Here is a 10945-nt window from a genome sequence, read left to right on the forward strand (position 1 = left end):
CGCGGTCAGCAGCGCGAAGGCGATCTTTTCGGCCTTCGTATACCGCGTCTCGGCGTCCCGTAGGACCCGGCTGATGTAGTACACAGGCTTCTGGAGCTTTGCCTTTTTCCGAACCAGCACCGCACTGACCGCGGTTGGGGAGACCGCCAGATAGAGGTAGAGCATCTCCCCTTCTTGCGGCTTGGACAGTAGGGGAGGAGACGCCAGGTATTCCTTGAGCTGGTCGAATGCTGCTTGACATTCGGCCGTCCAGAGGAAGTCTTTTGGGCGTTTTAACACCTTGAAGAATGGTTGGCAGCGTTCGGCCGATTTTGCCACAAATCGTCCGAGCGCGGCGACCCTTCCAGCGAGCTCCTGAACTTCTTTTACTTTGGTCGGAGGGGACATACCTTGGATGGCCTTGATTTTGTCCGGGTTGGCTTCGATACCTCGTTGGTTGACAATGAAACCAAGGAACCTCCCGGCCGAAGCGCCAAAGGCGCACTTCGCTGGGTTCAGCTTCATGCGAAACTTCCGTAAGGTGGTGAAAGTCTCCTCCAGATCTACGATGTGCTGGTCTGCCTGGTGGCTCTTCACCAGCATATCGTCCTCGTATACCTCCATGTTCCGGCCGATTTGCTCTTTGAAGATTTTGTTGACGAGGCGCTGGTAAGTGGCGCCAGCGTTCTTCAGACCGAAGGGCACATTACCTTGTAGCAGTACAGCCTCCGGTCCGTTATAAAGGCAGTTTTCTCCTCGTCCTGTGGGGCCATCATTATCTGGTTGTAACCGGAGAAGGCGTCCATGAAAGACAGCAGCTGATATCCGGAAGTCGCGTCGACCCGTTGGTCTATCCGCGGAAGCGGGAAGCTATCCTTAGGGCACGCCTTGTTCAGGTCGGTATAGTCGACGCACATCCTCCACTTCCCGCTCGCCTTCCGGACAAGTACAACATTTGCCAGCCACTCGGGGTAACTCACCTCCCTTATGAATCCTGCCTTCAAGAGTTTGTCTACCTCCTGGTCGACCACCCGGATCCGATCCGGGGCACAGTGTCTCTTCTTCTGCTTCACTGGCCGGTGGGTCGGGTCGACGTTGAGGGCGTGAGAAATGACCTCCGGGTCGATCCCAGGTACATCGGCCGCCGACCAGGCAAATACATCGGCATTGGCTCGGAGGAATTCCACCAACCGGGCTCGAGCTCCCGGGTCGAGATTGGCGCCGACCCGGACCACCCGGTCCCGGCGGCCTTCCTCGAGGGGAACTTCGACCACACCCTCGGCCGGCTCCCCCTGCCGCAAGGCCACCTCGTCTCTGGCATCAAGGGACTCGACGCTTAGGGCTTCTGCGGGCTTCTTCCCTTTGAGGGTCGCTTGGAAACATTGCCGTGCGGTCGGTTGGTCGCCTCGGACCTCCCCGATCCCGACCGCCGTGGGGAACCGCATGAGCAAGTGGTACGTAGAGACCACCGCGCGAAGGGCGTTCAGTCCGGGTCGTCCGAGGATAGCGTTGTAGGCCGAGGGAACACGGACGACCAAGAACCCGAGTCGCACCGTGGCTTCTGCGGGTGCGACGCCCGCAGTCACAGGCAGCTCAGCGACACCTTCCGCCGGGACAGCGTCACCGGTGAATCCTATGAGGGGGGTGGATATTTTGTGCAATAATTGTCTGGACAAGCCCATCTTTTGGAAGGCCTCGTAAAACAAGATATCAGCTGAGCTTCCACTATCCACAAGAACACGCTTTACATCATAGTTTGCCATAGTGAGGGAGATCACCATGGCGTCATCGTGGGGGGTCTGAACCCCCTTTACATCCTCATCACAAAAGGTGATTACATTGCCGACCCTCTGCCTCTTTGCGACGGCCGCCCCTGACGCATCCGTCGAGCCCCCTGAGTTCCTCACGGGCCGGGGGCAGCCTCCAGTGATAGTGTGGATCACGCCCGCAACGGGTCGATTCTGCTCCCGAGGCTCCGGAGGGGCCGGGTCGGCCGGACGCGGGTCTGCGGGGGGACGTCGGTCGCTCACATATCGACCGAGACGCCCCCGGCGGATGAGAGCCTCGATCTCGTCCCGAAGCTGGAAGCAGTCCTCCGTGTCGTGGCCGTGGTCTCGGTGGTACTCACAGTATGCCCGGGAAGGCCTCTTCCCAGGGATCCTCTGCATCTGTCTCGGGGCCGGGAGGTCCTCCCGCCCCTTGATCTCCATAAGGATCTGGGCCCGGGGGGTTAGGAGAGGGGTGTACCGGTGAAAACGTCGGGGCGGAGAACGAGGGCGTGGGGCGCCGTGGTTCTTCGCCGGCGACGGGCTTCTGCGCCGACGCTGAGGCGTCGGGCTCCTCCTCTGGCGTGCCTCGTTCCGCCTTTTCTTCCCAAGCTTTTGAGGGATCTCGGCGGCCTCCTTGCTCCGGTGGGCGGCCGCCTCCTCGGCGTCCGCATACTGGTTCGCCCGGGACAACAGCTCTGGGAAGCTCCGCGGCAGGCGTTTGTCCAGGGAGAAGGTGAGTCTGCCCTTCCGGAAGCCACGCTTCAGGGCTGAAAGAGCTACCTCCTGACTCAGGTTCCGGACCTCCAGCGTAGCCCTGTTGAAGCGGGTAAGATAATCCCGCAGGCTTTCTCCCTCGTTTTGCTGGACATCAAAGAGGGAGTCGGAGACCAGTCGCCGCCGGCTACTGACGGCGAAATGAGTGATGAAGAGGCGAGTGAACTGGTCGAAGGACCGGATTGAGTCAGCCTCCAGCCCGGCGAACCATGCCCTCGCCGGGCCACGGAGGGTTGCCGGGAAAGCCTTGCAGAGAAGGGGATCTGATGCTCCGTGGAGGAGCATAAGGGTCCTGAAACTCTCGACGTGATCCCGCGGATCGGCCGCCCCGTCATAGGGCTCGATCGCCGGCATTTTGAACCCCGGCGGATTCGGGGTCCGCAGGATCCTCGAGGCGAGCGCCGGCTGGGAGGAGATCTCTAAGTCGGCGAAGGGATCTTTGGAATGGCCATTCAGGACCTGGAGTTGTCGGTGGAGATCGTCCACCCGCCGGTCCAGGGAGCGCGACCGGTGGGTGGGAGACAAGGAGCAGCGAGAGGGGGACCGACTGGAGTGCGGGTTCCTCGAGGACTGGGGGGTCTGGGAACGCGCCCGGGCCCGCCTCTCGTACCCCGCGCAGCTCCGGTGGGAAGGTCCCGGCAGAATGGAGCGTGCTCGAGAATCCTCCTCGCGCCGGCGCTCCTCCCCATGGGAGAGGAAGGAGCGCGGGTTGAGGAGGACAGGCGAACGCTCAGGCAGCAGCGGCTCCTGAGCCCGCTGCGGCGCCCGGGACATCGCACCCTGCAGATTCTGCACCGCCTCCGCGAGGGTGCGAACCTGCTGGGTTAGCTGGTCGAACTGGGCGGCTTCGACCATCTGAATGGGCGGTGGGGCGGTGGAGTGTTGCTGAGAGCGTGTTGGAGATGCAGCGGCCTCCCGGCCAGTGGCGCGAGAGGCCCCGCGACCGGAAGCATTGGAAGCTCCACGACCACCTCGCCGTGCCATTACGATCGCTCTGAGATCCGGCCCTTCCTCTAGCGCCAACTGTTGCTGGGGGTCCAAACCGAGAACGATTGGCACAGCGGTGTGAACGGGGTTCCCTTTGAATTGCTTTGGTTGTGCTCCACCTTCCGCCGGGAAACCTGCAAGCAAGCCTCGCACCACCACTGGGGTAGTGGGGGCCCTCCGACGATCAAGTTAGAGGGAATCGAAGGAGAAGGAGAGGTAGCAGGTAAGACGATGCTATGGAGAATCTTGCTTACCCTCCCCCTTCCCCCCCAGCCCCATATATATCAGGCTGGGGGATTTTTCTGGGGATTGGTCATCGTGTGGCACGATGGGGTTGCCACTGACATGGCCGTTACAGGGCGTCGTGGGGCAGCGCCGGGTACGGCCATGGCAGGGCGTAGTGGAGCTCCGCTTCGTACGGTTGTTACAGGGGATCGTGGGGCAGCGCCGGATTCGGCCGTTGCAGGGAGTAGTGGAGCAGGGGGCCGCGGCGTGCCTCAGGAGAACAGTCTGTTGTTGTCAAGAGATTGCCGACCCGAGGTCGGATTGCTGGATCAAGGGGCAACCGACTCGGGGTCGGATTGCTGGATCAAGGGGCAGCCGACTCGGGGTCGGACTGCGGAGCCGAAGATATCCGACCCGAGGTCGGATTGCTGGATCAAGGGGCAGCCGACTCGGGGTCGGACTGCGGAGCCGAAGATATCCGACCCGAGGTCGGATTGCTGGATCAAGGAGCAGCCGTAGTCTTTCTGGGCGCGCGTGCCGGTCACGTGGGGCATGGTGGCTAAGTTCCCCCGTAACAATAACTATACTTTTATATTTGTTAGAAATAAAGTAGCTTTTTCAAAGCATACTTGTCAAATAAATATTATTATGCCTTCCCGATGGGATTTCACAAAAATCAACAAAATTAAACTTGTGTAGAGGTATAGCATCTGTGCTGTTGTCCACACAATGCATAATCGTCCATTTCTTCATGTAGATCACATATTGATGGACAATAGACTTGAAATTTTTTCTATTCTATGCAATATTAAAATTTTCCAAATAATATACATTTTCTTTAGTAAGAATGCTCACAAATCGACTGGCATCCTCTTCCCATATGGATGATTGAATAGAAATTCCCTATATATAGAAGAGATATATATTCGATACATGCATGCCGGTCTGGCAAGAAAAAATATCAACAAGGAAATAAGCTAAAATTTCAATAACCTCATCGTTAAGGAATATGCAATCAACATTGACAATCTAATTCTCCATATTTGGGTTTATGGAATCCCACATTCTTGAAAGCCCTACTTTTATTCTTGAATTACGTTTTTCTAGTATCAATGTAAATAACAAACTATACAATTTCTTTTGTTAACCTGTTTATATAAAAGATAGCATTGGATCAAATGATAATAACAATGAAATCAAGAAAGTAAAAGCAGCTAATCTAAAATAATACCTCAAGGTAAATCAAAAAAAAAATTTATAAACAAAATATTTGAGTATAATATTAATAATTTTGTGTTCTCAAAGTATTTAAGTTATTTCATAGAAAGCTCAATAAGGTTGAAAGGTTATGGAAATATGGAGAAGCTTAGAAGAACAAATCTTAAAGATGGAGAAGTTTTTTAAAGACTTTTAGGAGTTTTTGTAGTGAACGAGTAAACCGTGGAGAATCTAGAGTCGACTCCTACCGAGCACAAGTCGACTCCAACAAAAGTTGAGTCGACCTCAAAATGACCGCAGACAGAGGATAGAAGGCAATAGAAAGTGGTCCTTTCACAAGCCGACTCTATAAGATCACGAGTCGACCTTAGTCAAGGATAGTCAATGACAAGTCGACCTTAAAGTTAAAACGAGTCGACCCTACAGTGACCACAAACTAAAGACAACGACTAGAAATGACTCTCCAACAAGTTTCTATGCTATAAAAGCTTCCCAATTGAATTGGAGGAGTGGGATTAAGAGGATTAAGTGGATCAGGTAAAAAAAAGGAATGCAGGTCAACCTCCACTTTTTGAGCTTTAACTCGAGGACCAATTTGAGAAGCAACTATTCAAAACTTCCTCTCAATTCAGAGTGAGCTTCCAAAGATCTATAAAGAGAGAGCTTCATATTTCAATGATTGTGTTCGCTACAAGATTAAGAGCGAGCAAGAAGGAGAAACAAAAAAGCACCAAAATCTGTTCACTTCAAGATCCCAACATCCATACTAATCAAACTCGAGCCACAACAGCAAAAATCGAACCTTAAAATTTTTGTGTTTGTATTGTTTTTGCTTGTTCCCATCTTGTGCATTTATTTATAACTCATTTCACTATCATACTAAAATTCAAATTAGTTTTACTTAAGAATTGTTTAAGTTTATAAAAGTTTTTGAAAAATCCAATTCACTCCTAGCCTCTTGGATTGTCATCTTGAGCAACACTATTGAGTCTTTCTTCTTCTGAAATATTTCATGATGCGTGATTGATAGTTTCAATTTTGATTAACTTCAATACTACATGATTTTATGTATCTCTCAAATTGGAACACGAAATATATTTTTGTGAAAAAGAGTTTTGATTCAAAATAGTAATAGACTCTTACCCTGACTATATTAAGAACTCCACCAATGGGGGTAAAACGGTACAACTTGATTAGTCCTAAAGGATTTATGCCACAAAAGTGGCCCAGCATTGTGACCCTACCAATGAGGGCTAAATGTTGGCAAAAGATCAAATCAATGGAGGTTAAATAATAGTATATAAGTAATCCTAAAGAATTACACCACAAGAGGAAATGCGGAGCTGCGAAAAGGATTCTCTAACAGAGATAATATGGTTGTAGCTCATAACCGACAAGATGAACTTGATGTTTTGCAATTGGATCCATAAACAAAAACTTAAATTTTGAGAAAGTTGCATACATGATGTTTTGATAATACTGCATATCTAGATTTCGTTTCGAACTAATATATATTATATGATTATTTTTAGTAAAATTATTATCTTGTTGCCTAATTTATTCAATTGAAGTACTTATTGTTTAGTAGGCTATCTAGTTTATTATTCGATATCTTACTATTTGATTCAGAGAACTAGTTTGGTATATAATTTTACTATGGAAGAGCGATTAGAGGCAAAGTTTTGACTTCTCTAGCTTAGATTAGGATTTTATTAAAGTTCAATGTCACACTATTGAACATTATTAGAATTTATATGATTTGTTAAATCTAGATTTTAAATTTTTGACTTAGTTAATTGATCAATTATTCCATTGCTTGATTTATGATATCATGATGAAATGCCTTATGTAGAGAATCCTCTATGAATATGCAGCAGTTGCCGCATCCCTATTTCGTGAATTTGGGTAGGGGGTGTGACACATATTTTTCTTGTAAGTTAATTTTTTCTAGAACAAAGAGTGGATGACCTCAAGCTTTTTCTCAACAGGAATTCAGCCATGCGTGGTTGAAATTTGACTCCAGAAAGTTGACAGTAAGCAATGGAATGATCCAGATTGTATTAGAATGCTAGAAAACCATCTCTCTCCTACTTGACTATTTCATCATGTTTTGTTTTCTTCCTCATATTTATATTGAGACAGGTTTTTTATAAGACAAATAGTATAGATTTAGAGAATCGCAATCGCAGATGATGGTTGTTCAAGTCAAATGACTACAGGTTACCTAAGGTGCCAAATATGTTATTTAGCAATAAATAATACATGCAATGCAATGGGATACTACATCAAGTGCGTAAACGTGGACTAGAAGACATCCAATTAAATCCATCTTCTTCTACACAGGTAGGCGCCACAAAATGTGAACCAAAATGAGAAAAAAGATGGTCAAAATAATGGCTCCAACTCAGCCAAAATTATTGAGGAGATGTTGGGAGACACCTTGAAATCCACAAGGAATCCACTAGGAACCTAATTATGAGCATCTCCTAATTACCTATGGGCACGTCTTCTACAGATAGCCCTTTTCTAGGGCCAGTCACCAAGAGACATTTTGTAGCCTGACCTGGATATGCTTGATATTAATATTCTAAGCTACCAATGTCTCATTGCCTTCAAACCATCCTGATGCAGTCATGATTGCTAACAAAATAAAACCAGAGATCGACATGAGGATGGAAAGAAGAATCTTAATTGAGCATGATAGTCAAAATATGGAATAAAACAAATACACCATCCACTGAAATATTTAATGAAAATATCAATCGTATATGATGCACAGAGAGTAAGAGGATACGTCACAAGTGTACATGTAATGAGAGAGAAAGACCATATTAGATCTCTAATTAATCAAGATGGAAAGAGTTTAAGGCTTATGTCATTACAGTATAGTATCTTTTACGGCTTTCTTTATATTCACTGGCATGAGTTCATGAATCTCTGCACACCGAGTACAGATGGCGTACGTTATAATTGCTACGCTTTATGATCCCTACGCGATTGGCCTCCTTTACGTTAGAAAAAAAAATCTCTATGCAGTAATGAATGGCAAATGTGTGGTTACACATACGGATTCCATGCATATTCACACATAAGTAGATGTGCTCCTAGTCGTGGTCATATTAAAAAAGCATGATGAGTTTGAAAATTTTGGCTATTTAAATTAATTTAACTAGGACTATTATGTTTATCCAATAATTTTTTTTGGAATGGGTGGAAACCAGAATTTTTAGTGCTAAGCCACTGTCATTCGGTGATTTATTAGGATTTGAAATGCTAACTTTAATTTCTAATGGTTCAAAAAAAAAAAAATTACGATTTGGTTAGGAAGAGGGGAGAATTTTTCTAATTGACGCAATTTGAATCTCCCAAAAAGATTTTAAATAAAAGTAGAAAATTTGACGAAAATAAGGTACGGACCTCTTTTTCTTTTTTTGATGCATAAGAAACTAAGATACATAAACTCTATTTATATAAGTGAGATACCCTTGTACAAATCAAGATTGGATTCTTCTTCTAGTTCAAATAGAATTCAGCTTTTCCAAAATAAACATGATTATTGAAAATAAATATGAAAATATAAAAATTTTAGGAAAGATAGATCTCAATTTCTTCATTGATTTTACCTTGAGTAGATCCACCAAATTCTTTCCAGATTAAAAGATGCCAAAAAAAAAAATATGTTTCACTGATCCTTTTTGGAGACCAAATTATAAAATTTAGACTTGATTGCTCAATTATCACATCCTTTAACATGGAGCTTCATGTCGCAAAGCTCGAAAACTTAAAATCATCTCAATCAGGTATCATTTGGCCAAGCTATGATCTCTGAAAGTTTAATACACGAGTCGGCTTCTTGATGTGGTGGATCTCGTTTTTAAATCATGTTCAATTCTATCAGCAGCAGCCAAAGTTTTACGCATCAAGCCAAATGATCTTTCTGGAACAAAAAATAAGTTGAAAGAGTTTTAGAGAGGTTTCAGGAAAGACTAAGCATTTTTCACTAAAGTTTTGTCAAAGTAAATTTAAATTCTGCTAGAACCGGAGATATCACTTAATTTGGACGCATTAGGAAAAGAATCTTTACGAATTTTGGCTGTATCAGAAAGAAACACAGTAGTAAGATCCGTATGGATTATAATAAGTTGAGAGTCTACAAAGCGGAAAACTTTTAGCTTCAAATCTGCCTCTAGTGGAAGAACAATCTTTTGTTTCCAGTCGTTTTGTTCTTTCTTCGCCAGATATTTAGCCTGCACTCTTTGATCAAATGATCATGACCATCATAATTTTCATCATCCCATCAGTGGTTGAGAGGTGGATATATTCCTTATCATGCTTAATTAATATGTGGCTCTACTGCACAGCTGCAGTTGTCGACACCATGGGGCTCGTAATGAAAAGCTGGCATGGCCTGTAACTAGATTTCCCAACATAGTCATGCCCTGCACGTTTAGGTTGGAGCCCACATTCACGCATATATATATAACCTTAAAAGAAGAACGAAGAGAGAAAATAATGAGAACTTGGGATTTAAGGCAGGCTCAGCAACGACTCAACTGCAACCCCCCACCCCCCTCTTCTCTTCTTCTACATCCTCCTTGGCCTTTGATCCTTGGCATCCATCTGGGATCATGGGCAGATCAGTTAGCAGAAGGCTCACAAGTTTCTGCCTCAACCGGGCTGCCGTTGCGACTCGTGTCATCACCCGTTCCCCAAGGGCCAGGTCAAAGACTCTATCAGCCATGGTGGAGGCTGGCCCCAAGTCTTCAACGGATGCAGAGACGAATTCGAGCACTGGAGCTAAACTAGGGACCGTGCTCAGTAGGAGAATCATGGTTCTAGTAGACTCAAAACCAGAAGCAAAGGGAGCTTTGCAATGGGCACTCTCTCATGCGGTTCAGAGCCATGACACAGTAGTTCTTCTTGACGTCGTGAAGCTGAAACATGGTGAGTAGCTGGATATATATGATTTTTGATGGACAGATAGATGGTAGCAGATGTTCAGCAGCGTAGAAGGAAACTAATTAATTGTCTTACTCTCCTTTTCTTTGTTGTACATATTGCAGGTAATCAATCTCAGAATGAATTGAATCCTAGGCGTCATGAACTGCTCTATGCTATGAAAAATATCTGTCAAGCTAGGAGACCAGAGGTAAACATCTTCCTCTTCATTCTCATCGACAGAAAGCTATAATAGTTTATGGTTTGGTGAGCTGTGAGTGAAGGGAATACAGTACACTTTCACAGCCAAGGCCTCATCATGCCAACCGCTTATCTCATGTTTTAAATATAGAGGTTGAAGATTAAAATATTCATTTCAGTAGTAATTAGTTGGCTTGTCAACAGGTTAAAGTTGAGCTCTCTTTAGCGGAAGGCAAGGAGCGAGGGCCAACCATCGTGGAGGAGGCCAGGAAACAAGAGGTTTCCCTTCTAGTCCTGGGGCAAAGGAAGCGTTCGGCGACATGGCGACTGGTGATGATGTGGGCCGGAAATAGGGTAAGAGGAGGAGGGGTGGTGGATTATTGCATCCAGAACGCTTCTTGCATGGCTCTGGCTGTCAGGAGGAAGAGTAGAAGGGCTGGCGGGGGATATCTAATTACAAGTAGGCGCCACAAAGATTTCTGGCTTCTAGCTTAAAGGGATTAATTGTTTGCTTCTGTTGTTCGAGCTGGGAATGTGGTGTTTACTCATGGTTAGAGAAGGCCATGGAAGATTGTGAGGGAACACATTCAAAGAGTTTTGAATGGATAAATACATGATTTTTTATTGAACTGAAACTCTCTATAAAAGCTACTTAAATAGAATTTTTTAACAACTTGATAGTTAATAATTAAACTCACTCAGCCCACTTCCAAGTCGTTGCACACACGCAGCCCACTTCATAATTTTGCTGACAAATTGCCCAACTAACAAGGACACATACTAGATAACTCCTAAAGACTCTCAACTACTTGACTCCATGATCTCACAACCAGTGGAACAAAAAAAAAAAAAAA

General features: G+C 46.1%; 1 protein-coding gene across 1 annotated transcript; it reads left to right on the top strand.

The window, feature by feature from the left end:
• The first annotated feature begins 9051 nt into the window (after window positions 1-9051).
• LOC103717930 lies at window positions 9052-10945 on the top strand. Its single transcript, XM_008806515.4, has 3 exons — window positions 9052-9896; window positions 10016-10101; window positions 10296-10945. The coding sequence occupies exons 1-3, from the start codon at window positions 9581-9583 to the stop codon at window positions 10584-10586; spliced, it is 693 nt and encodes a 230-aa protein (XP_008804737.3). The 5' UTR covers window positions 9052-9580; the 3' UTR covers window positions 10587-10945.

Source organism: Phoenix dactylifera, chromosome 16 (genome assembly GCF_009389715.1).
Source record: "Phoenix dactylifera cultivar Barhee BC4 chromosome 16, palm_55x_up_171113_PBpolish2nd_filt_p, whole genome shotgun sequence".
NCBI classification, from domain to species: Eukaryota; Viridiplantae; Streptophyta; class Magnoliopsida; order Arecales; family Arecaceae; genus Phoenix; species Phoenix dactylifera.